This window comes from Phodopus roborovskii, unplaced genomic scaffold (genome assembly GCF_943737965.1).
Source record: "Phodopus roborovskii unplaced genomic scaffold, PHOROB, whole genome shotgun sequence".
NCBI lineage: Eukaryota > Metazoa > Chordata > Mammalia > Rodentia > Cricetidae > Phodopus > Phodopus roborovskii.
The window spans coordinates 38785382-38813219 of record NW_026125295.1 but is presented as its reverse complement, the minus strand read 5'-3'; the positions used below and the strand labels follow the sequence as shown (position 1 = coordinate 38813219).

At 39.3% G+C, this 27838-nt stretch overlaps 1 protein-coding gene across 1 annotated transcript in view; it reads right to left on the bottom strand.

Moving 5' to 3' along the window:
- Positions 1-27838, bottom strand: part of Impg1 (interphotoreceptor matrix proteoglycan 1) — a 103314-nt gene that overhangs the window by 62950 nt on the left and 12526 nt on the right. Inside the window, exons 5-11 of the mRNA XM_051173167.1 lie at positions 24827-24921; positions 23062-23214; positions 16296-16354; positions 12455-12475; positions 10365-10609; positions 6989-7065; positions 5350-5428 (exon numbers count right to left, since the gene is read on the bottom strand). Coding sequence (XP_051029124.1) covers positions 5350-5428; positions 6989-7065; positions 10365-10609; positions 12455-12475; positions 16296-16354; positions 23062-23214; positions 24827-24921 — 729 coding nt within the window. The remainder of the gene's footprint in view (positions 1-5349; positions 5429-6988; positions 7066-10364; positions 10610-12454; positions 12476-16295; positions 16355-23061; positions 23215-24826; positions 24922-27838) is intronic.

Here is a 27838-nt window from a genome sequence, read left to right as displayed (position 1 = left end):
CCTCTAATTCTTCTTAAATCAGTCACCGATTTAGGCAGACTGTCAGAATATCTCCCTCCACCCTGTTGTAATGAAGTATGCTTTGGCACTCATTGCAGATCCCCAGCCCAAGCCATGCAGGGAACACCTGAGGCCCATCTTTCATGCTGGGGAGGTTGATGAAAATGGGACATGGTTCATAAGATCCAGACTGTCTCCTTGATGAGGACTCACAGAAGAAGACAACTTCCAAGCTGTAAGTGTGCAGATCCAAACTTCTTGATGGATTGTGTTTTTCCTCTTACACAGCTTGCTTAGAAGCTTGGAATCAAATCTATGAACCACTGCAAGCAAATCTGTAGAACTTTATGATGCCTCCTTTTTTTCTTTATTTTAGCTAGAGTCTCATACAGCTGAACTTCCACATCCAGTTATACTGCGTGCTGGAGATCAAACCCAGGGCTTTGTGTATGCTAGACATGGACTCTACCAATGGAGCCATATTTTAGACAAACATGATTTCCATTTTAATATGATTTTGTCTGTAGTCACTGACTTTTTAAAAAGTTATTGAGATGAATGAAGCTCAGTTTAAAATCAACATAATATCATCAAGCATTTTAAGATGATACTTAGTGATGTGTGATGCATTCACAGTCTACTCTTAGTTTCAAGGAATTACCATTTCAGCAAAAGTGTTTTCTTTACATTTCTTCTTTTGATTCCTTCAAATAAAAATCTTTTATATTGTGCATGTTTTCAGTCACCATTCATTTTTAAAATGAAGCAGTATTTTAATAAACTTGCAAAAGAACCTAAAGCAAGTCTGAGCATGAGAAACCAAGAAGGAGTAGTTATAGAACATAAGGATAAACATATGGAGTTTCAAGATAGATGTGGTCCATGAGAGTGACGATGGATACAAATTTGTTAACCTACGACCCTTGAAGTTGTGTTTGTTGTTATGAAGTTGTGTAACATGTTGCTATGAGCAAAACCTATGATGCTTAGCTGGTGACTCAGAAGCCTTGATTGTTTACAAAAATGTTGGAGCTGGTTCCCTATGGCTGGATGCAATGCTCAGCCTTAATGCAGGGGGATGGGCTTGGTTCTGTCTCAATTTAATGTGCCAGGCTTTGTTGATTCCTCATGGGAGCCCTTACCCTTTGGAAGGAGTAGATGGGGGTAGGTGGGCTGGTTGAAGGCAATGGGGGGGGGTCTGGAGGAGGGGTGGAAGGGAAAACTGTGGTTGGAATATAAAATGAAATGTAAGATAAATAAATAAATGTACAGAATGGCAAAACAAAGAAAATACTTATAATTTTAGGGCAAAGCAAGTTTAAAGATAACTTTTGAAAGGTATTTATTTTAGAGTTAATGAAACAAAGGTTGGTTATTTGGAAAGATAAATAAGATTGACAAACTTTTGGCTAAACTAATCAAAAGAAAAAGAGAAGACCCAAATTAATAAAAGTACAAATGAAAAGGGATTAAGATAGATACTACTGGATTTCATAAAATTATTAGCTCTTACTCTGAAACCATATATTTCATATAATTGGAAAATCTAAAAGAAATAGATGAATTTCTAGATACATATGAACTTTCCAGGATTGTTCTTGGACATTAATTCTTGCCTCCTGCAACAAACATTTACATTCCATTTATAAGACATGTCCATTCTTGTTGGATGTCAGAACATAGCTATATAACCTAATCTTGTCAGTGTACCCTGAATCTGGATATGGCCTTTTGCCTTGCTTTCATGGTTTCCCAGATACAATCTGCTAGGCACTATGTTAAAACTTTCTTTGTCCTGAGAAGGTTCTGGGAAAGGGCTGTTCTGTTGCTATTTTTAGCATGTGCTTACTGACAGTTATTTACTTATTTTTCTGAGCTCAGACAACCTTCCTTGGATCATGGCTTTCTCCGTTTCATTGGTGTATAAAAGTACACTGAAAATGGAGGAAGGTTGTGTATAGCACTAGACTGCAATCTGTCCCATTCTTTAAGGCCTTCAAATCCCAGCTCTCACAGACAAGGTCTGCACAGGTTGACTGAAAGGGGATATATTGGAAAATGTTCAAGAGAGTGGGAAGGAACACTTGGAGATGTGTGTGATCAAGATTACACACACACACACACACACACCTGTACTGCTATAGATGTACTGCTCTTGCAGAGGACCCAAGTGTATGTGTGTGTGTGTGTGTGTGTGTGTGTGTGTGTGTGTGTGTGTATAAAATTTCAGATGATTAAATAAAAGATATTCTAAAAAATATTATTTTTACTGTGTGTATGTTATGTTTGTATAAGTGCAGGTCTGTGTGTGTGTCACAAAGTGTGGAGATCAGGAGACAATGAGTGATTGGGAGTTAGTTCTTGCCCTTTCCTTCCATCTTGTTGAGGCAGGGCTTCTCCTTGTTTCTATCTGTCTTCACATTGCACACTAGCTGGCTTGTGAGCTTCTATGTGATTCTTTTGTTTCTATCTCGTATTGCACACAGGAGTGCTGGGATTACAGATTTGAGCTATTGTATGCAGCTTTCTATGGGTCTAAGGGATTGAAATCAGGCTAGCAAGCCAGTACAGCCAGTGTTTTTTCCTGCTGAGCTATCTGATCAGATTGAAGATACCTTTTCTTTTTCTTGTTTTATTTTTAAATTATTTTTTCTTATTTTACATATGGATCCCAGTTCCCCCTCCCTCCTTCCCTCTTATACCCCCCACCCCCCCACTACACTCCCCTACTCCATAGGGAGGGTGATGCCTTCCAGGAGGGATCAACAAAATCTGTCAAGTCATTTGGAGTGGGGACTAGGCCCTCCCTCCTGTCTCTAGGTTAAGGGAGTATCCCTCCATGGGTAATACATTCCCAAAGTCCTTTCCTGCCCCAGGGATAATGAGATTGATGACTAATTTATCCACCATCATAGAGCCCTCATCTAGTAGCTGATGGAAACAGAAGCAGACACCCACAACTAAACACTGAGCTGAACTCCTGGAATCCAGATGCAGAGAGGGAGGAGTGATAAGAAAAAAGGGGCAAGACCAAGCTACAGAAACCCACAGAGACAGCTATCATGAACAAGGGGGAGCTAATGGACCCCCAGACTGATAGCTGGGAAACCAGCATTGGACTGACTCAGACCCCTTGAACATGGGTCTCAGTTAGAAGGGCCTGGGCAGTCTAAGATACCCCCCCCCCTTTTTAAGGATAAGTCTACTCAAAGCAAATACAGTATAACCTGGAGAAAATTTGAATGATGGTTCTGATCCTAACCTTGTGCAAATCATTTCCTGTTGCTAGCTTTGCTTGTCTCATTTTTGAAGCACAGAGGCTTAACTGAATTATCTTTTTTAGCTCTAGTGTTCAGTGGTGTATTTTTGTATGGGAACAGTAAAGCATTTTGAAAGTAATAATTCATTTCTCATAGATACATAATAATTTTTATAAGTCTACCTGAAATGCCAATTTTAAAAGAGTTTCTGATCTTATCATGAAATAAAATAATTCAGGGACAGCATTAACAATTTTACCAAAAGTTATGTTTTGTTGTATACAACCAACTCTTAGATGTTTTTAAGGCCAAAACAATAGTTGATATACACTGTGGTTTGCTGTGTTATAGTCTTTTGGTACACTGTGAAGAAATGCCATTCAGATTGGTTTAATAAAAAGCTAAAAGGCCAATTGCTAGGCAGGATTTTCAGGGCAGAGAGAATGGTGGGAAGAAGAAGGGCAGAGTTTTGAGGAGAAACCAGACAGATCAGAGTAAGTCAGACACACAAAACGGGATAGAGGTAAAAGCCACATGGTAGAATGTAGATTAATAAAAATATGGATTAATTTAAGTTATAAAAGCTAGTTAGGAACAAGCCTAAGGTGTGGTTGAGCTTTCCTAATTAGGAAGTTCCCTTGTAATTTATTTGAGAGCTGGCGGTGGGACAGAAAAATCCACCTACAGTGCTTGATGATAAATGGGTCAAAATTCCTTGATACTTCTTCCATTGATAGGTAAGGTCTGGATTTTTTTACTGCTTGGGGTCTCTGTGATTACTAAGACATCAGAAGGAGAGAAATGATGCTGTTTCTGGGCCCACAAGTGGTTAGAATACTGCCTCTTTCATCACGTCAACACATCTGTGGGGGAAACTCAAGGATCCTTGTAGGGAGGCCCCACATACAGGAGAATGGTGCTTCTAGCCAACAGCTCTGGGCAAGCACTGATTTTCCAGCAATGTGCTGAAGTGGCTGTGAAAACGGATCTTCAATACCAGTTGATCTCTGCCAGCTGGCACATGTAGAGGAGAGCTGTCCTTAACAACCACTGCCCAAATTTCAGTTTTACACAAAATAAGTAGCTATTAACCTTAGTTAGCAACAGACAATGGCTATGAAATGAATACTTTCTTGTCAGTAATCATGTAAACTAAGTTCAATTTGAACAGCAGGCTCTGTTATCATGACACATATGTATTTGTGAAGACCCCACATTCTGTCATTACTTACCTGTTGAATGCAATCTATGAGGAAAATAGTGCTGAGGAAATATTCTATGAGAAGTCCCTTTAGAAAACCCAGCCATAACACAGCCCCAGCGGTGTTCATACTTAGAACTATAGTGCAAGCTGAGCAACCCCAGGTCCCCAGACTTGTGTCTCCTAAAATGTATTTTCACCAGACAACCTATAGAGTGGAAAGGAGGATTGCCACATGTTGGAGGCCAGCCTTTATGATTACACAGTAAGAACTCATCTCTAAGAAAACAAAACAGTAAAAATGAAAAACAAATATGAAAGAAGAAAAAAAAAGACTTCTGTGTTTAGTGATTTCCTTATGTGTAATTTACACTAAAAAGCACTCATGATGTGAGGTAGCTCATGTCTGAAATCTCAGCATTCAGGAGTCTGAATCACATAGGGAAATCTGTCTCAAAAACAAACATAAGAAAACACATAAAAGAAAACAGGCAGCCTGTTTGTGACATGCAGCAATGATGGACTGAAGTAAAGGTTCAATCCTCTATAGCCATACCCCTGGGTCAAGGATTTGAGTTTCAAGTTTCAAAGCCTGGAAGCTCTTTCTGTTGGTGAAGCTGTGACTTCTGTATCTCTCTCCCTACCCAGGAAGGGTAGCCAGGATTCCCTGGAGAGTTGCTGACTAGAACTGCAGGAAGGACATTGGATTGAGGGGGGGGGGTCATGTTCCTCAGAAGGAGGCTATTCAGTAGGTTCTCTTCTGTTGTGATGCTGGTGAGACAAACCTTTCCAGGGTAGAGAAGACTTTTTCAGAGGGTTCAGGAAGAGTATTAATGAGTCCTCAGGGAATGTTGTCATCAAACATTGACTCTATGGGAAGAAACTCACCAGGCAGGTCAGGTCCTTCTCGGTCCAGTGCCTCAAACCCAGGCTCACTGAGCAGAAATTCTGGAGTCAGAGTACCATCCTAAAGAGTGAATTTAGGAAGATGGATGTCAAGAAGGATTGTTTCTCTGTGCATGAGGAGGATTATACTTATGTTTTTAATACTGTCATTTATATTTAATTGAAGAACTTTGTTGTTAGCATGACTTGTCTATGGAGGAGGAGCCTGGAACTATGTTCTCAAAGGATAACATGGTCTGGCCACACAATCTATTTCCTGATCTCTTGTTTCTTGGTTAACAGGTCTTCCTGGATAGGACCAACTAATGACTGAAATTCTTTGAATTGTGTCAGTCATGCACACACACACATATTATATACAAATGTATTATATGTATATATTTCCATTACAAGAGGACATGGAGCTTACTCAAAATTTCTGTTTATGAAAGCTACAATAAAAACTCATAGAACACTGAGCTTTAAGTTAAATACAAAAATTACTACTACATCTATTATTTTTAGTTTCTAATACATTGCTTTGTCACTGCCCATGAATAAAAATGTAGGTAAGCTTTTAGGAATTAAAAATAAACTTATAAGGGTATTTCTGAAAATCAAAGTTAAGTATATTTTTGCTTTAATTATTCATTTTAGTCCATAAAAATGTGTTTTATCTGGCTGGAAAGATGTTCAGTAGGAAAAGGCTCTGGCCACTAAGCCTGATGGTCTATGTTCAATCTCTGGGACCCAACTTTTGCAGTTCAGCCTCAAACTCCACATGTATGCTGCTGCATGCCTGTGTCTCCTCTTCCTTTCCCAATAAATGGATGGTTGTAAAAAATAAAATTGACTAATTTATCTTCCATCATAGAGCCCTCATCTAGTAGCTGATGGAAACAGAAGCAGACACCCACAGCTAAACACTGAGCCGAACTCCTGGAATCCAGATACAGAGAGGGAGGAGTGATAAGAAAATGGGGACAAGAGCAGGCTACAGAGACCCACAGAGACAGCTGACCTGAACAAGGACCACCAGACTGATAGCTGGGACTGACTCAGACCCCCTGAGCATGGGTCTCAGCTAGAAGGCCTAGGGAGTCTAAGGGACCTCTGACAGTGGAACCAGGATGTATCCCTGATGCACAGAAGGACTTTGGGAGCACATTCTCCATGGAGGGATACTCTCTTAGCCTAGAGGCAGGAGGGAGGGTGTAGTCTCTACTCCAAATGACTTGATAGATTTTTGTTGATTCCCTCCTGGAAGGCATCACCCTCCCTGTGGAGTGCAGAGGGGAAGTGGGAGGGAGGGTGGGAGGGATTGGGAACTGGGATTGATATATAAAACAAGAAAAATAAAAAATAAGAAAAGATGAAAAAAATGTGTCATATTAAACACATAGCACAACCTGACTCAAAATAAAACAAATATGTAACTAAATCCAAGGAAATTTTAGAATATTTGAAATGCAATTTGAATTAATTTTTGTTAACACAGTTAATGGAAGTGGGCTCCTAATTACAGACCTAAAGACATAAAGTACTTATACTTAACATTACAAACAGTATTTTTTCTATTCAGTCTGTAAAACTGATTATTTTATTGGAGGGTTTTAAAAAGAAGGACAGTAAACTCACTTACCTCAGTGATGTCAGTATGGGGCATGGACAGCCCTGATTGGGTGATTGGTTTGGAAACTGACAATGACTCAGCAACTTCTAGAGTAAAAAAGAAAAAAAAAATCACAAGGGTAAAATGTTTCCTTTTGTTTCTTTTATGATTTAGGCAATAAAACAGTTAAGGTTCTAAAATGTGGTAGTAGTCAATTCTTAAGGAGTAGCACTGCAACATTAAGAAATTGGAGTTACAGACTAATGGTCATTAATGTGAATGATACTCTGAAGGACTGATCCTGGGTTGCATCTTGCATGCTTATGCAATGGGAATTGTTAAGAACAGGATGAAAGAGTAGATAGGTTGGGTAATAGGTATAACTATCAGTATAAGTAGACAGAAGGAATAAATACTAGGATTATATTGCTCAGTAGGGTGATTATAGTTAATGATAATGTATCATATATTTCATAATTGCTATAGGAGAAGTTTTAAATGCTCTCATCACAAAGAAATGATACAGAATAAAGTGATAGAAATAATGATCATGTGGAAGCAACCTAGATGCCCTTCAATTGAAGAATGTGGCACATCTACACAATGGAATACTACTCTGCAGAAAAAAAATAATGGTATCTTGAAATTCGCAGGCAAGTGGATGGCACTTGAAGAAACCATCCTGAATGAGGTAACCCAGTCACAAAAAGAGGAACACAGTATGTACTCACTCATATATGGATTTTAGACCTAGATCAAATGATCACCAGCCTATAATTCACATCACCAGAGGAACTAGGATACAAGTTGTATTCTAAGAGATTCATATAAAGTCCCTCACAGAACTGGGAAGAGACAAGTCCCCCAGACCTCAGGTATAGTGGGGGAGGACAGCTAATGGAGAGAGAAGTAGGAGAAAATGAGAGGGAGGAGAGGAAGGCATGTGCGACCAGGAGGATTGAGCCTGGTTAGGAATGGAAAATAGGAAAGAGAGAGAGAGACAGAGACACAGAGAGAGAACATAAAAGAGGGAGCCAATATTGGTTTGAAGATAAAGTTGAACACAAAGAAAGGTCGAGGGAACTACAAGACTGCTCCCAACTAACAATCTCAGCTTCCGTGGAAAGGCTATCATAAATGCCCTTCTTGGAGAGTGAGATCAACAACTAACTTCTCCATGGAGTCCTCAACTAATGCCTGTTGAAAACAGGAGCAAACACCCATACATAAACACTGAGTCAAACTAGAACCCAGAAGCAGATGGAGAGGACAAGACCATGCGGTAGAAGTACATAGAGACAGCTTACCTGAACAAGGAGGAGCTAAGGGCCACTAGACTGATAGCTGGGAAGCCAACAGGGGACTGACTCGGACCCCCCTGAATATGGGTCTCAGCCAGAAGGTCTGAGCAGCCTAAGAGACCTCAGACAGTGGAGCCAGGATGTATCCCTGGTGCACAAAAGGACTTTGCAAACATATCCCCCATGGAGGGATAACTGCCTTATTCTAGAGATAGGAGAGAAGCCCTAGTCCCTACTTCACAGGACCTGTCAGATCTACATGACCCCAACTGGATGGCATTCCCCTACATATTGTATTGTGGTGGGGGGTGGGAGGGGAGGGTGTTTAGAGGCATGGGAGAGGGTAGAGAGGGCAAAAGGGAGGGAAGGAGGGAGGGAGGGCTTGGGGGGAGGGAGGGAGGGAGGGAGAGGGAACTGGGATCGACATGTAAAATAATAATAATAAAAAAAAAAAAAAAAAAAAAAAACGCTTTGACTCCAAAATTTAAGTTGAAGAACAAGTTACTGGGGAAAAGTATTTCTATTTTTGTTTCCACAGAAAATGAAAAGATGTGGATTCCTTCCAGACTAATGTGGTTTGATCATACCAGACCGCCTGAAACAGAGTACAAGCTGATCCTACATTCCAAACAGCTGGACAAAACAGCCCTACAGACTACAGCTAGGATATCTGAATCTTCTTCGAATCCCCCAAGACAGCGCCCCTTACCAGCAGGAAGTAGTTTGGAAAGAACGACGCCCAAATTCCCAAATATTGTGTATAAATGTTTGTTTTCATTTAATTGGACTTTGTTATATAAAATTAAATAAAAAATACTCTATATGCATAAAAAAAAGAATATGGATGAATAAAAGCTACAGATTATCTAAAAAAAAAAAAAGAAATAATGATCATGCTGATTTGATCATTATGTGATATACACATGTATCTATCATAACTTCATATTCCAAGAATGTGTATAGTTATTATGTGTCAATTACATAATAAGAGCAATTACAAAAGAATAGTAGTTTAAAGATTTTTGGGGTCCCTAGCCTCAGTCTACAGATTTGGATCAAATTGTGAGACTGTTTGGCTAGGCAAATGGGGATAAAATGTAACTTAGCTGGCAAAGGAAAAAAAATTGGTTAGCATCGACACTATAAAATAGGAACATCTGTGGAGTTCAACTCCATCCTTCCTCCTGGTTCTCAGAGCACTCCAGGAAAGCCCAACAAAGACACAAGCCCAGAGTAACATACAATCTCAGAGATGAGTCTGAAGTTGTTCACTTGTCGCTTGCATATTCAGAGACTCCATAATCTCTCTCCAAATTTCCAGAGATAATGATTTGTTGATATAAATCAGATAACAGAACTGCCAGAGAATGACAGTTTCATGCCATCTTATGCTGAAATGGCATTTCGATTGTCTATTATACTATCTGTCTTTTAAGTTTCCGACTGTTGGGTCTCCCCACAGCATCCTCTAAAGGTTCCAAGCATGTGAGATTATCTTGTTTATGTCTTTGGATCCTACTGAAAGTTGACTTATACAGATTGTATCAGTGGTTCCTTACCCTCCTTTCTGGGATGGTTTTCATTAGTGGGTAGCCCTCAGGCCTGGAGGTAGAAGTGAGGTCATGCTACTTCTATCCTTGTGAGTATCCTTCCATTCTTGTGAGTAAAGGGAATTTTCATGGGCAGTTCCTCCATCAGCTCTTTTAAAATTAGCCTCATTTGAATATGCCATCTGTTTCCTTATGAAGTCTGACTAGTTTATTGGATGAGAAGATATGTGTACATTATGCCAGATAAAGGGAACTGTCCAAGAGTTCTCCCCTCTGGACAGGCCCTACTGGCTGAACAAGGTTGATCTGACTGAACTTAAACTACTGGATTCTCCTAGACTTATCACTGGTGAAAAGTGACCACCAAGGGCTGATTAAAGGAAAGGTAGGAGGGAGTGAAGAGAGACAGAAACAGTATTGTACATGATGTACCTGTCACAGTAATGACTGGCTTTACAGGGTCAAAGCTAAAAGGCCAATCCATTATATAGTCATAATTCCTTGCTTCTCTGTCACAATGAGGATAAACTCAGAACTATGACATCACCAACTAACCATCCGTGAACTGAATCATCCCCACATCCAAGGAATGGTCTCCGTCTAGTAGTTGAATGATGAGTTTTTTGAGGTCCATAGTTGTGAGGTAGATTTCCGACCGCTTGTCTTCTGTGGTTCCATGATGGATTCTTTCACTTTCAATTTTGTTGGAATCAAGGGACAGGAGATTGTTTGCAGGGCTTTTTACATCTTCGTGGTCTCTCTTAAAGATGGCTGTAAATTCTATTTCTGTGGAGCTTGAACTGTGGAGAGTAGAGGATATGGTTATCCAGTCATTTAACCTATGGGGAAATACTGACAAACACTTTGTTTTAAAGTAGAATGTCAGCCTGGAGACTAAGTCTAGTTCAAAAAAGGATTGTGAATTGGTTTCATACATATTTATATTTTAAAAATGTGAGGCTGAGTGGTGGTGGTGCACGCCTTTAATCCCAGCACTTGGGAGGCAGAGGCAGGCCAGGCTGGTCCACAAGAGCTAATCCAGGACAGCCTCCAAAGCCACAGTGAAACCCTGTCTCGAAAAAACAAAACAAATAAAGTGGTAATGGTTCATTGTTAATTTATAAACATCTTTGGTGGTATTAAAGTCAAGCAGTGCTGAGCAGAAAGAGAGATGAATTGGCCCTTTATCTACAAGACACTTCCCTTAATGTCTATGGAGTACTAGGCACGATGTAGCAGTGGTTCAATAAGCTATGTATGCCATAACCAAGCGGAACTCCAGTTCTTAAGGCTTTTTAATTCCATTCTTTTCCACAGAGTATTTTATTATATTTTACTTTTGGGTTTTTGAGACAGGTTTTCTCTGTGTAACAGCTTTGGCTATCCTGGAACTTTCTTTGTAGACCAGGCTAGCCTCAAACTCACAGAGATCCACCTGTGTCTTGCCTCTGCTGGGATTAAAGCCATGTGCTACCACCACTTGGCCATAAAGTATTTTTTTAATTAAAAAAAAAACTTTAAATGAAATAGAAAAAGGGAATAAAATAACAAAGGATTAAGAAAAGGGAAAGGGAAGCAGTACATAGTGTATGATTAACTGCACTTACTACCATATTTATTAATACGGTATCTTTCGGCATGCAAACCCTCAAACAAGATTCTTTACAGCTCTCCTTGAGAACCAAATGTTACCTTTTGTTTCATGCCATAAATCTACACAGAGGCATGCAGAAGTGTTTTTAAAGGCCTCTGGAGCTGATAATGTGTATTCTTGGCAGTTCTTCAGACCACAAAATCAGTCAGCGACTACAGTTCATTATTTTACTAGTCAATTGCAGAAGCCAAAGCCAAATTCTCATTACTGATCTCTCCAAGGTATATTGGGTCATTTCCCTACCTCAAACTGACCTTGGGGCTGAGGAGCAAATTAGCTTCTCTCCTTTATTCTAGACTTCAGTTGGGTATACTCATGAGTGTGAAGACAGCCAACTAGTCTCCCATTGCAAACATAAAAGAATTATTTAATCAGGATGCTGGCATAAAACATCTGTACACATTTTTCAAATTAGAGGTATAGTTTTTCATAGATTGTTTTTCAGATGGTCAATCAATGTTTCCCTGCTAATCTCACATAGTGATTTGATTACAGAATTTTTTAAAAATCACTAAATTTAAATAAAAATACTAAAACTCACTGGCTTATTCAAGACAAAGTACATGTGAAATTTTTTTTTTAATTTATTTAATTTAGAAATAATCTTGTTTTACACATTAAAACCAGTTCCCTCTCCCTCCCATCCCCCCTAAGCTATAAGTTTTTCAAATATTTCATGTGAAAATTATTAAAAACAATAATAGCTTACGTTGGGTGGTAGTGGTGCATGCCTTTAATCCCAGTACTTGGGAGGTAAATGCAGGCAGATCTCTGAGTTTGAGGCTAGCCTGGTCTACAGAGAAAGTTCCAAGACAGTCAAGGCTACTCAGAGAAACCATGTCTAGAGAAAACCAAAACCTAAACAAAACAAAACCAACCAACCAACCAACCAACCAACGAAACAAAAAGTTTTCTTCCCCCCAAAAACCCAGCTTATAATATGTGGAAGGAAGCATACTATATTTCAAAACATAAAAATAATCAAAATTACCCATCTCTTTCTTTCTTTGATCTTCATTTCACCACATACCATGAAAACATGCAAGAGGAAAGAATTTTAACAAGATTTATTGAAGCAGTCAGTGGATTATTTTATACACAAAAATGCTTTTATATTGTCCTTCATGTTTATCTAGAGTATTGAAGGAACAAACTGCCACCAGAATTTGGATGGCACCTTTAGGAACCATGAATCTTAAAAACATCATTACATACAGTTTCTGATCAGGATTTGAGCCTCAGTTCAAAGATGTCTGTGCACTTATGGTCTTCTTTTTAAACTTGTTGATTTCTTCAAGGAAGCTACAAATATATGTTATGCATCTTATAATTGGGTAGCAACTGCCAAGATGTTTTAAAAAAGTATTTTTCAGACAGATTCCTTACCTCCTGAATGCTGTTAAGGGATTTATTCTCAGAGGTAACTTGTCTTGAGTTTGACCCTTGGAACTAGTGTTTTGCTATTTCTCTTTGAATTGCTTTAATCAGTTGAGGGATTGGTTTGATTTGCCATGAAACTTGTGAGAAAAAACAGCACCCATTTACTGAATGGGTGCTACAAGCCAAGCATTTTATGTGTATTTTCATTTAATGTTTACAACATCAGTATCCTCATTTCACAAGCATTACAAAGGCAGAGGGAGAGAATTGGACCCAGGAGAGGCAGGATTTGAACTTGGTGTTGTCTCTCCTCAACCTTGTTTTCATTTTGTCACTTCATCCATTGATATGTGCCTGAGAAAGTCATGTTGGTTATCAAAATTACGAACATTAAAATTTAGAATTTATTTTAGAAGCTATATTAAGTTTTCTCTCTTTATATTTCAAATGACAATCGATTATGAAGACAGTCTATATATATGATGGGGTTAGTGTCATTGATATTACTGCCTGGACTACAAATTAATTTTACTCATATCCTGATATAATATGACTTCAGTGTATATGCTATAGACTTGTTTTTTGTAGGATAATCTTTTTGTACACTGTGAATATGTGTCAATTTGATTGGTTTATTAAAAATCTGAATGGCCAATAGCTAGGCAGGATTTTTGAGGCAGAGAGAACACTGGGAAGTATGCAGAGTCTCCAGCAGACATGGAGGAAGAAAACAGTATTAGCAGTGCAGAGTAAAGGTAATAAAGCTATGAGGCAGAAAGTAAATTAATGGAAATGGGTTAATTTAAGTTATAAGAGCTAGTTATAAATAAGCCAAAGCTATTGGACACGTTTTCATAATTAATAAGAAGTCTCTGTGTGGTTATTTGGGAGCTGCCTGGCAGGGTAGAAAAAACATCAGCCTATACTTGTTCCCATGTTCCCTTGGAGACAGAGAACCTTCTGTCCTTCTAAGTGTCACTGTTCTGTGAGGAAGATTGCCTAAAGTCTGCAGGCATCCATCCAGGGCCTGCCTCTTGTTTCTTTGTAATTTGTAACGCATGAAGCCAAGGAGAGAGGCCACACTTCCTGGGCCCAGACCTTATGCCTGCCAATGAAAACTGGCTTTGTTGACATAACCTTGCATCAGAAAATGGAAATCTTAAAGGAAAACTATTTGTTACCACAATGGAACATGTTCACCAGTGTCAAAACTTTAGCCTGCCTCCTTGTGTTTCTTCCTTTTCACACTCTGCCTCACCATCTCTAAGCAACTACTGATACGTTTTCTGTCACTGCATATGAGTTTCTGTTTTCTGGAATTTAATATAAATAGAACATAATGTACTCTTGTTTGGCATTTCACTCAGCACAGTTATTTTGAGGTACATTCATGTTGTCACATATGTCAAAACTGTTATTTCTTTGTCAAGAAAGGTGTCTATAGTGAGCACATTCTAGAATTGCCTACTGCTCTGTTGATGGACAATTGGTTGGTTTGTTTCCAGTTTTGGGCTATTCAAGATAAAGATGCTATGGACATTTGTGCACCAGGCTGAAGGATTTACTCTACCACTAGTTTTCATGATTATTAATAGTTTCACACACTTGATCTTAGAAATTAAGCAATACTGCCTAGCTATTGGCCATTCAGTGGTGTTTAACTGCTAACCCTTAAAATTGTATTAATAATGGAGTCCTAACTACTTTCCATTTGTGTTGAGAGAATCAGGTGTGGCTGTTCACATCAAGCTATTTGTGAAGTTATAAATAAGCTTTTCTACAAATGAGACAAAGGAATGCCAACTTATGCGCCTGATAGGGGCTGACTCATGTGTGGGCATCTGGCCTCATAACAAAAGTGATATCCTTCATAGTAAGTTTATTTCACAATATCCCCAGCATTGGTATCTATGACCAAAGGTTTGGGCTGATCACAAGTGTATCACTTATTGAACTCAGGGGCCCACATACTTTCCAGTGGACAGAAGGAACATTATTGGCAAAGTGCAACTAAACATTTTATAATCATATTGGCAGAAATAGGAATGAATCCTTACAGAGACAAACACAGGAAAGATTCTTTTTCCAAGCATGCCTCTTAAAAATTTTTACTTGGAAATTTTTATTGTCCAACATTGTGATTTTCCTTTGAAGTAGATTTTTTTTTTTTTACAATTACATTTTCATTTGTTGAAGTGAGACAATAGCACACATTTAATCACTCACCAAGAGAGGCATTTCCATCATTTCCTAAAGCTGTAGATTAAAAATTTGTTCTTTAACTGTAGTACTTTATTGAGAAGACCCTGATGTCTATGCAAAATATGTGCCCATCACCTTTGATTATCCCCTCATTCATCTTCCTTCGAGCTGAATACTGCAGAGTGGCAAGTTTGCTTTGGTAAATATTAGGACTTTCATCTTTTATCACTCTCTCTTTCCAATATTTCTCTCCTCTGGAGTGCAACAAATCAGACAGGTCTGACAGCCCTGGGAAACATAGCTGGTCACATCTCCTGAGCCCTTCTCTCCAGACATAAGCTGCTCCTTCACTGGAGCTCTCCTGTGCCATGACCAGGTGGTGGCAGAGCCAGGAAGACTTCTCCTGCCTTCCCAGGCATGTAAGTTCATCTGCTTCCACCAGGGTTGCTCTGTAGCCTGCAGCACACTGTTACAGAGTGCTGTTTAGTGATTTTGCCCATACGTGCTTGAAATAAGAAGAACTTTAAAAATGAAGCAAAAATTCTTGTTTGAACCCATGAACCTGCCTGCATTAGAATGCTATGAATACAGATGGCTACAGACTTGCTTCTGCTGGAGTGTGATCCCACAGTGCTTTAGCATGGCATTATTTTATCATTTAACATGTCAAGTCACTACTTTTTGAGCAGAAAGCATTATCTAGTCCACACACTAGATAAAATTTACATATATATATATATATATATATATATATATATATATATATATATATATGTATGTCTTGCTTTGGCCCCTGTGCATTCCATTCCTTCAATTGCCCTGCCCATAAAGGCCACTTAAAAATAAAATCAGATCCTCCTGTGTCTCTTGGCTAACATGGTTTATGCCAATGAAGATGAGATTTAGCAACCTGGTAGGAAGGCAGTTAATAATTACTGTTTTTGATATGTCTTTACTGAGGTATTTCCCAGAGATTTGTTAATGACATTGCCAAGGACAATTGATAGGTGCTCTGGAAGGTGGTGTTTCTGGCTCTCCTAGGAGTAGCATTGCAGATCCTATAATATCCCTGAAGCGTAGTTTTCTGTTCTAATTAGAGCTCCATTATCTCAGAAGTATCTAGTCTGTAGGACCAGACTGAGCTAAACAACTGAGAGGAAAGGGGCCTTCTAATCCTCAGGATGTCACTTTTAAGGCAGGCCAGGGAGGAAGTGATTTACAATGGAGAACAATTTAATTCTCTTACTTACCCAAATCCTAACACATGGATTTCCTGGAACCCTGGAAGTTTCTTAAATATCTTTTGCAACTGCAGAGAGAAAGAAAGGTTTGAAATATTTGTTGGTCCCATTGGCTCAGATATTACCAACCAACCAACCAACCAACCAACCAACCAACCAACCAACCAACCCCTCTAAACACTTTTGATGAGTCAGTTAAAGGGCAGTTGAAAGGGAAAGCTGAAACAAAACATCAGACTCCCTCTGTTCACAGGTATTTCTGAAGCTTAGAGAACATTTTGCAATTAGCTTAAGAGCCACATGTGAATAATTCTGAGATGCTCGAGTATGTATTTTACATAAAATATGAAGCAACTTTAAGATGGTATTTGGAGGGAACCTTTTGAACTACTACATACACACTTTTTGTCTATGTAGCTGATGATAAGCTAATGATGTTCCTTGAATTGAATTAGAGGACTTGGAAAATACATCAGTAAAGGTATTATTAAATGCAAAATTGCTGATCTCAATTAGATTTGTTCTTAGACTGCCTGGATTTTACAAGTTTTCTCAATTTATGTTTGTTAGTGAGGCTTGTTATCAGGACGGCCTTCCTGGTTCCTCCCCAGGATGGAATGGGTATCTCTCTCCAAATCTTCCTTCACAATAGGCTTCTTTGGCTTATACCTCCTCTTCTTTCCCTCTCACCCTTCAGTTTTCTTTGTTCCATCAGATTCCTGTTATTATCCTTTAAGTGTCAAGTTCCCATGGCAGCCTTCTCAGCTCTCTTATTCCATAACCTGCCTCATCCCAGCTTTTTTGGGGAAAGCTACAAGACAAGAGGGGCTGAGAGGAAAGCAAAACCAATTAGTAGAGGAACTTGAGTGGGACAGCAGGGGAACTAGAAGGACCAGCCTTGTCCTCCCATCCCTGCCTCTCTCTGATCTGTCATCCCTTTGGTGGGGAAGTCTGATTTTTCTCCCGTGGCTTCAGTTCTTCCTTATACCCAGCCTTGAGTTCTTCCCACAAGTATCATTTTCTTCTCCAAATCTACATTATTTCCAGACTTCCCCATGTTAGACAAGCTTGAAGTCCCAAATTAAATGTTTTCTTTCATAAGTTGCCTTGTCATGGTCTCTTCACAGTAATAGAAGAATAAGCAGAAATACTTTGCTGTTATCCCATTTATGATTAGCCCATGGCCAGTCTTGTGGTGAACTGAAGATGACCTCTGTCCTCCCCATTTAACAGGCACTTCTATTTCTCCAGAGCCCCATGGATTAGTTTCCCTCTGCCCACAACACATCACTTCAATCTTCTGCTCACTGACTCCTTCCTCTTTCACAACACAGCACCCCAATCTTCTGCTCACTGCCTGTTTCTACTCCCACAACACAGTTGTGTTGTGTACCATCTCAGTTCTAGAAGGCGCATGCCCTTTGACCTAAGGATGGAGTCCTGTTACTTATCTTTATCCCCTTGCTCTTTGAATCCACTGGATTGTCATCCACACAGAAGGAATTTCACAACATTGTTTGATGAGTTGACTTCATCTCTTCATTCTTTAAACTCAACACACCAACAGTATGTTGTCACTGTATCTACAGTCACCACCACTCTGCATCTCCAGTGCCAAGGACTGTAGCGGTGATGTGCAGATAGATAATCCCCAATCTCCTCTGGGGCTTTGGGCTGCATCATGGAATTTTTTTCCAGTGAACTAATTTACCTTCTAATTATATTTTCGTGTGCCAATATTAAAAATAGTTTTCATTTCCTGAACCTATAGGAATGCTGGTGATGAAAGCAGCCGAGCCTGGGTGTTAAGAAGATACTCTGCAGGCTGAGCTACTTTCTAGTTGCAAACTCCTGAGTTCATTGCTTCACCTCTGTGTCATGGTCTTTTTGTCAAAATGGGACAATACCCACGCACAGGGTACCAGTAAGGAATGAGAAAGATATAACAGTCAGTGATGTTTATAATTTATTAGTAATTTTTGTTTTCTACTTTTCTATCTGGATTACTAGCTCCCTGGGAGTCTCTAATACCCCTCCAGTCATCATGGATTCTCTAAGGGCAGATCCAGCTTTTAGACAGTTTTTTTTTAAAGACTTGGGAGAGCAGATTGAGGGTACTCACTGTTATGTGGGGGAAGGAAGCCTGGGGAAGTAAGTTTGTGTGCATCTCCCTTACTCTGTAATGAGCTTAGCAGAAAGGAACTAAGGGAAAGGAGAGGCTAAGTTCTGCAGGGCTGGTCTTTATTTGGGAGCCCATAGGAAAGGTCCTTGCACATGCTTCAGGCCTGCTCTGGTGTCATGTGGGAGCAGCTTTGAGAACACTGTGAATTTGGGGTGTGAAGGCTCAAGTATGTAATTTAGTGTTTAGAGCAAGGCATAATGATGTGGGCATATTATTCTCTTTACAGAAACCCCACTCCACTGTGCAAGCAGTTAGTAAAGCAAGGAAGCGCCTCCACAGAAGGTGCCTTTTCAATGCTCCTGAGGGCTGTCATCCCTCCCCTTTAGGAGTGTTCCACATCATAGGATTTGATATAGGAGAGTTTTTTGTTTGTGTCCATGCCCTCTTTGTGAACCTGTCTGAATTTGATTAAGAATCAGCTTTGCATCAGAGGGTGCAGATGGTGTCTAGGGACATGATGACAAAAGCCTTCAGTTAATTCTGCTAAGTAATCTAGTGGGGACCTTCCAGTCATGAAGCACTAGCCACTAAATTGCTAATTAAGTGCCCACTTAACCTTATTAATAACACCAAATGCACAGGGGTCTCCCTGATTCTGCCAGAATGTATGTTAAGGGGCTATAAAAGAGCAGCTACAGCTGAGTTTCACTGAATGTTTGCACAGGAGAAAGCATTCAGACAACAAGCAAGTGATTCCTTTTGACATTTGTATTAAATTGCTCATTAGGTTTATTGTGGAAATTAAATCACTGTAAAGCACTGTCAATTAATCCCTGATTAGGCCCAAATGATTGCCAATACAGGCTATGGGTAGGGCACACTGATTGGGTGTCTAAGGCAGACCTTGGAGTGGTCCAGCTCAGGAGCCAGTGAGAGGACAGTAGATAATCCAGGCAGACTTGCCCCCACCCCTGGCAAGTTACGTAGGCAGGTGCTGAGGTCTCTTTAAGAGGCAAATTCTGTGGACCGACTCTATCCCCTGAATATGGGTCTCAGTTAAAAGGCCTGGGCAGTCTAAGGGACCTCTGACTGTGGATGTCTGACAGTGGAACCAAGTTTTATCCTTGGTGCACAAAAGGACTTTGGGAGCACATTCCCCATGGAGGGATATCCCCTTAGCCTAGAGGCAGGAGGGAGGGCCTAGTCCCTACTCTAAATGACTTGACAGATTTTGTTGATCCCTCCCAGAAGGCATCACCCTCCCTGTGGACTATGTGTGGGGGAATGGGATGGGAGGGTGGTTGGGTGGCATGGGAGGGAGGGAGGAAGTGAGGGAGGAAGAGAAGAAGGGAGGGAGAGGGGACTGGGATCGATATGTAAAATAAGAAAAATAAATAATTAAAAAAGGCAAATTCTGCTCACCCTCTCTTCTGCCTTCTGTCTTTTCTCTGAGGGAGGCAGCTGTCTGTCTCTCTTTCTTTTCTCTTCCCTTATTCCCCTTTACCTTCCCCCATTAAACCTCACTTCTGCAGGTCTCTGTCTCCCACCTGCCATTTGTCCCTAATCTGAGGTGGGACCCACTAAAGGCCCCACCTTCGTGCCGTACGAACATGAGCTACAGAGTACTGTGCCTTAGGTAATGGGAGACTTCAGAAAGAGCTAGCAGTACTAATGTGATACTCTTTGGAGCAAAGTTGGACAAGACATAGACTTCTTAGTAAGCTTTTCAGAGGCTAGAGGGTGACTTGATGATACAGTGACTCTTTTCCCATAAACATCCAATGGGAAAAATAGGGTAGTGATGGAGGAATAAGGCTGAGTTGGAATCTTCTCTTCTCCAGGTAATGACTGGGTCTGCTGGGGATGTTACTTTGCCTCCTTGGGCTTCAGTTTCCTCACTTATGATACTGTCCTGGCTAGTTTTAGGTAAACTTGACACAAGCTAGAGTCATCAGAGACGAAGGAGCCTCAACTAAGAAAATGTCTTCATGAGATTGGGCTGTAGGTCAGGTGGTAGTGGCACTTGCCTTTATTCCCAGCATTCCAGAGGCAAGCAGATCTCTGTGAGTTCAAGGCCAGACTGATCTACAGAGCTATTTTCAAGACAGCCAGGGCTATACAGAGAGACTCTGTCTCGAAAACTCCAAACAAACAAACAAATAAAAAGATTGAGCTGTAGGCAAATCTGTGGGGCATTTTCTTAACTCGTGATTGATGATGGGGAGAGGGCCCAGGGCAGTGTCATCCCTGGACTGATGATGTTGGTTCTACAGGAAAGCAGGTTGAGCAATAAGGTATAGATCAGTAAGCAGCATCCTGCTGTGGCTTCTCCATCAGCTCCTGCCTCCCATTCCTGTTCTACTTTAGTTCCTGTCCTGACTTTCTTCCATGATGAACAGTGAGTTATGGTTTGAGTTAGGGTTAGGGTTAAGGTTTGGGTTTGGGATAGGGTCAGGGTTAAGGTTTGGGTTTGGGATAGGGTCAGGGTTAAGGTTTGGGTTTGGGATAGGGTTAGGGTTAGGGTTAGGGCTAGGAATAGGGGTAAGGGTTAAGGTTTGGGTTAGGATTAAGTTTATGGTTTGGATAGGGTTAGACAGCCTTGTAATATTATGCTCTTTTAGATGCTCATGGTGTTAACGAGTCAGATAAGAGTCTGTGGTCAATTTCTCTCAGCCTCAGTGACATCTAAACTTCTACTTGAAGCAGTAGCTATGTTCATTCATATGGAAGTAACATTTGATAAATGTAGCTAAAAGCAGAAGGAATACAAATCTTCATGCTTAGAAAGTACATGTATGAACCATCTGGGTACACTTGAACCTTTCCCAGCATGGCCATGTAGCAAAGGGCCCCTTCCTCTCATTGTTTGAAAATTTACTACTTGCCTCTCACCTAGAGAGGACATGTATACAGAAAACCTCCTTTACATCCAACCTCTCTCATCATCAGCAGTAAGTCAATTAAATATAAGGGATCATTTCTATAATTTGAAAGCCAAGGATTCTATTCTGGAGTGTTTATGAACTGTACACCAGTACTTAGACATGGATTATTAAACAGAATGAACTAATGACAAGTTTGTAACTGCTCCATTTGGTACTTAAAACACTCTTCCTAGCAAACCTTTGATACAGTTAGGACATCTTCAGAGGACCTGGATGCCATCATCAGACCTTGCCTTTCTTTCAAGCTTGTCTTACACCTCTTCATTGTCACCTCACTCTAGTTGACAGAAACACAAACTATCTTCAGTTTCCCCTCACTTTTAGCATTCACTCATGCAGCCTTCTTGGTCTAGATGACTTTTACACATACACATCGTCTCACTGCACACAGAGAATCCCTAATAGACCAAAGGAATGTTTTTAAGAAAAGTCCAACTTAGTGAACCAATGCTATTTTATTTGGGTTATGTATAGCAGTGCATGTGAAGGTCTATTTACAGGACAAGAGACAACTCAAATGCAGCTCTATCACTGAAAAGCCCATCCCACCACCAGCAATGACTCAGGAGAGCCATATCCCTGGAGCTCTGCAGGGACTTGCAGGTAGCTTTACAGTTCTAGGGATCTACTCTCTGCACCTCACTGGTTAGGCTCCCCACAGTTGTTTACTGCTTCTATAATCTTGAGGAAGTACAGTGTTCCTTTCAGCATATCCAGAAGTGTGAGGTTGTTCACTTCCAGAATCTCATGAGCCTCTCCATCCCTCCTGGAGGGAATAATTCAGTTCAGAGAAAACTAATATTCAACAGTGGTCCTTCTGTATGTCTCACTTTCGGCATTCGGTCACAGAAAGTTCCTGGCACCATTGTGGGTTTTGTGTCTGTGTGGTTGACTAACTATACATGGTGCACACTTTTGTAGCAGCCCTCCTGTCTCTTTCCCCTTTCCCATGCCACTGTCAGCATCCACATGCTACATTCAACAACATAGTTCCATTCATCCTGCAGAGAGTTAACGAACATCTGAATTCAGCCAAAGCCAAAGAGATACGATAATGTTTAAAGATAGAAAAGTTATCTTGGGTTAACTCTTGTTCTAGTAATTGATAAATAAACACTATAATTATATTCACTTAATGTCATGTATTTAAATTGCAAAGATAGTATTGCTGATGCAGTGGTAAACATTGATTTCTTTCAAATTACAGAAGTGAAAATATTAATAGGGATGTAATATTATGAATTGAAAATTTATAATTAAATCCATTAGATTCTCTAGTTAGCACATAGGTTATCATTTTATTTTAATCTTTGAAAATTTTAATCAGTTTTGCTGATACATAATTGACATACAAGAAGATGAAAGCATTTAATTTACACCTTGATGAAATTTTTGGAAAAGTTTCTACTTATGAGGCATTACTGTGATGGCAATTTACATATGTAGAATATTTTAGGCTTTTAGTCAAATGAGTTATAAACTTACTAAAAATTAAAGAGAATCTAAACATAAATAATGTTGACCAATGGAAAGGCTGGACTGGACAATTACATTGACATTTTGGAATTTAATATATGTTAGTTACCTTTTTAGTGGTTAACAATGGATGCCTGTTCACAAAGGGTGGGGCTAATAGCCAAAGGATGCATAATATTCTGTTGGCTAGCAGACAGTGCTATAACTTGGGGTTATAGCTGGGTCCACTCACCTGCAGTTGGGACTGTCTCATCAGCTCCTGGTAGTTTGGGGATCCAGAGTTGGTGAGCTCTGCCTTGAACTTGTGATTTGGCAGAGAGATGCTGAACTCCACCTTCACCTCTGGTGAGATTTCAGACACATGAGTGGGTTCTGTTTTGATTTCCTAGTTTTTTTTTTTTTAAAAGAAAAGGACCTCTGTTAATATAAACCATACATACTCAACTATATTAAATAATATATGTTGTTATTGCATCATTTATTGGGCCGTGAGGGTCCATGTGTTCTTTGAGTAGAAGTCCTGCTCATAATGAGTTGCTTCTAAATTTTAGTGAGAGACAAATTGAGACACTACTGGAACCCCATTGGGTTGGTTCTTTATGTACTTGAGACAGGGTATCACTCTGTAGTTCAGGCTGGCCTTGAATTTGAGGGTTAATAATTAAGAGAGAACTAGCCAATAAGAAACCTGAGCCATTGGCCAAACACTTTATAATTATTATAAGCCTCTGTGTGTTTACCTCGGACTAAACAGCTGCCAGACCAGGCAGAACAGAAACTTCTGTCTACATGATTATCCTACAAATTTTATGCTAAACATTTTGAATTATAAAATACTTTTCTACAGCAGCTATTTGCCTGTTGGTGAGGCAGGATTTTTCAGCAAAACACATTATTTTTATTCCTTGTTCACAGCAATAGTTCAACTGTACCTGCTGCCATCTTGCCTGAAGGACACAGAATAGCAAGCAGGATGCTCATCAGGATTTTTCATGCAGAGCTGGTGAGATGGAATTGTTTTTGCCCCCACCTTGTCTTGTGCCTTCAAGGGAAATTGAAAGGATGGGGGCTGGGGGAAAAAGCATCTCATAGATTATAGGCGAGAGTAGGTGTGGCTGCAGCAACAGCAGAAGGATGGGAAGTTCTGGCTTGTCATTCTTTGCACTGCCAAGTCCACTTCTCATGAGCAATAAGGGTGATTTTTCTCTCCTTCAGCACTGGTTTGGCTCTAGGCCTTTGGGAAGGATCAACGCTTCCCTATGTTGATATCTAAACAACTCTCAAAGCTGCACTGGTCCACATGGTGGCTAGTGTGTCTCTTAGCCTTAGGTCTCTGTTTCTATTTTTCCCTGGCTCATTGTGGAGGATTTGATACATTTGGTATAATTATGCTGTATAAGACAGACACTAATATTTGACTCTTGCTGCCAACAAGGATTATATTTTAGTGAAGAGGGAGTGAGTTGATTGTGATTGATTATTTGATTTTAATGCTCTGTGACTGATGACTGATTTTATTGCTTGATGAGCACTATTACCCATAAATAATCTGTTGTATGTTGGAGAGAAGGGTTTCAGCTTGCTTCTTACAGTTCTATCTCTTTTATCCTAATCCTCAACCTATTTACATCCCCAGTCCTTAGAATGATATAAGAATAGGGGATAGAATAAAGTCACTGAGATTACAGAGTGATGTCAACACAGTACAAAATATTGAGTGTCTGATCCAGTCTCTTCCCTGTTTTGCTGAAGAAAACAAATTAAGGCTGGAGACATGACCCAGCTGGTAAGTGCTTGCTGTATAAGACTGAGGTTCAGATCTCCAGAATCCAAGGAAAAGTCAAGGGTGCATGGAAGTCTGCCTATAATTCTAGCACACATGTGAAAATGTATACACATAGGTATATACACCACATACATATAGATAGCAGAAAAAAATAACAAAAAAGAAAAGACCAGACATGTGCATGAAAAACTACCAGCTCAGAAGTTCTTACTGTTGTGGGCTTCTGGATGTCTTTGAGGGTATCATTGAGAGTCTCGTTGTCATCAAGAGGGAGTGGGAAGGGCCTCAGGAACATGCTTGCGACATCTATAGAAATTAGAAAGATTTCAGACACAAAAATAAGACTATAAGAATTTAAATTAGAGCAAGATCAAGATAGTACAATTCCATATGCATATAAATGCATTCTGAACTCAGTTTTCAATGATCCCATACGTATTTCTTTGAAAAAAACTATGAAGTCACACTTTCAATATCCATTAAGTTATTTCTTCTGGGGCCAAAATTTGGTGTTCCACTATATGTTGTACAGGTAGATGATTTTTGTAGTGAGAACCTAATCAGTGTTTCTTTTTGGGACTGTTTAAAGGATGTAAAGCCAAGTATTTATATTGAACTTATTCTTTTGGGCATTATCTGAGAAGATTACCCAAGTCTTTAAAGTCTAGATTGCTTTAGCAATCAGCAAATTTTAATTATTAAAAATTTAGATCATGGACTCCAAGAGAGGAAAGAACATTAAGATGCTATCAGTTACCCTTGTAGTTTTCTTTTTTTTTGTGTGTTATTTATTTGTATGAGTATTCTGCCCTCATATGTGTATGTGCATCATGTGAGTGCCTCTTGCTTACAGAGGTCAGAAGAATCCTCTTTAACTCGTTACTGAAGGTTGTGGGTTACCACGTGAGTGCTGTGGACTAAACCTATTTCCTTCATCAGAGCAGCATCAAGCCATCTCTCCAGCCCCTCAAGTCACCATGTAAAGCATCCCTTTTAAAACAACCATCAAAACCATTTCAGATCCCTGGGAAAAAATTAGAAACATTTAAAGATGCCAAATACTGGAAGTCTAGGTTCTATTTAAAGAGTAAATCATTTTAACTTATGTGTGTTACTATTTTATTACACATTATAATTAATTTTAGAAATAGTCAAGAAAAATCATATTATGATTAATTAGCTTATATTTAGTCAGATATTGCTTTCCTTTTTATTTTAATCAGGCAAAAACATAGAATTGATTGATTTAGTTTTGAGCATTAAGAAAAAGATTTGTTTTTTTCTTCATTCCCCCAAGTATTTTTAAGTGTTCTTCAACTCTGTGAGATCCTATGAGGTCATCATACTTAATATAGAATTGAATTGTGGGTCCTACTGAGATATCTGGAGAAATGACTTAAGACACATTTACATATTATTTTTTTATATTTATTTGTTTTGTTGTTTCATGTGTATGTCTGTTTTGCCTGCATGTATGTCCTATGCACCTCAAGTGTGACTGGTGTCTGCACAGGTCACAAGAGTATAATAGACTCCCTGGAACTGGAGTTACAGATGGTTGTGGGCCACCACTGTGTAATGTTTAAATTGTTTACATCTATTTTTTTTATGAAATTTCTTATCATTTCTTTGTGAAAATCAAACCCATTCTTTTCTTTTTAAATACACAGTAATTTATGATTACCTATAGAGTCACCTTTTTTGTGTGACAGAGTATTGGAAAAGGTGATCCTTTTGGGTAAAAGAGTCCATGTCATTGCTTGATTGGAATCCAGAAGGACAGTATCACTGGTCTCTTCCTTTATAGCTGCAGCTGAATAGCCTGATGCAGGCACTTGAGTTGGAGAAATTCTCCACTTTAGCAGTCCCCAATCATGACATGGAGACTTATTATAAGTTGTGCATGCTCAGCTTTAGTTTAAGCTTGTCCCAGTAGCTCTTATCACTTATTTTAACCTGTTTATCTTCATCTACATTTTGCTTTAGGGCTTCTACCTTTCATTCAGCCTGCTTCCTCTATGTCTGGCTAGCTGGTGGCTGTCTATCTGGCCTCAGGCCTCTCTTTCTCCCTTGTTCTCTCTTGACCCTAGATTCCTCCTCCTACTTATTCTTTCTGCTTGCCAGCCCCACCTATCTCTCTACTGCCTAACTATTGGCTCAGCTTTTTATTAGACCAATCAGGTATCTTATACAGGCAAGGTAACACAGCAACACATTTTTACATAATTAAACAAATGCAACATAAACGAATGCAACACATCTTTACATAGTTAAAGTAATATTCCACAACACTCCATCTTGGGAGAATAAATCAAACTACCAAAACTTTATACTTTTATAACTAATTAGCTATTTTATTATGATGAAAGTAGCTTACCAGTTATACTAAATGAAAATTGTTCTTATTTGAACTTCTAGTTTGTTGTCATGAAAAGAAAAATTATTGAGACTTATAAAACTAGTACCAATTAGCAGGTGGTATGGGCTTATCTTCCAGTACATTTCACCTTCTTTGAAGACTGCCCTCATTTGCTTCACACCTAAGGTGCCTAGTGATGCTTCTTACCAAATCCTAGTCTCTGTGGTAGCTTGGAATTGGAAATGAGAGAAAATGTGATGTTTGTCTCTCTGCTCTCTGAAACTAGTTTAGTTTGCCTAATAATAGTATTTCCAGTCATATCCATTGAACTGGAAATTACCTAACTTCATTTGCTTTTATGAATTTTGGTCTTCTACCTCTCTTTTTTTGGTTAGTTCAGTTGTTGTCCTTGTTAACATACAATAATATATATGTAATGAAATAAAGAATACACATATCCAGCTTAAGTAATGCTGTGGACTGAACATGGAGATATAAATGATACATAATATGCTAGGCAAGCACACCCTGAGCTCCATTCCCCCAGCTCCAAAATTTGCTTCTTAAAAACATTATTAATATTATTAAAATCACATTAAATAAGAAAAACATTTTCTAGAAGTCTAATCGTTCTATATACTTGAAAGTAAATGTAAAATGGAACTAAAGAAATACCTCAGTGATTAAGAGTGTTTGGTACTATTGTAGAGGATTTGGGTTTAGTTCCTAGCCCTCACATGGAGGTTTGCAACCATTTGTAACTCCAGTCTAGGTGGTCTAATACCTTATTTTTGCCTCTTTCTGGCACTGCACACATGTGATACATAATGTACTTATACACATAAACAGTTTAGAAAGTATAAT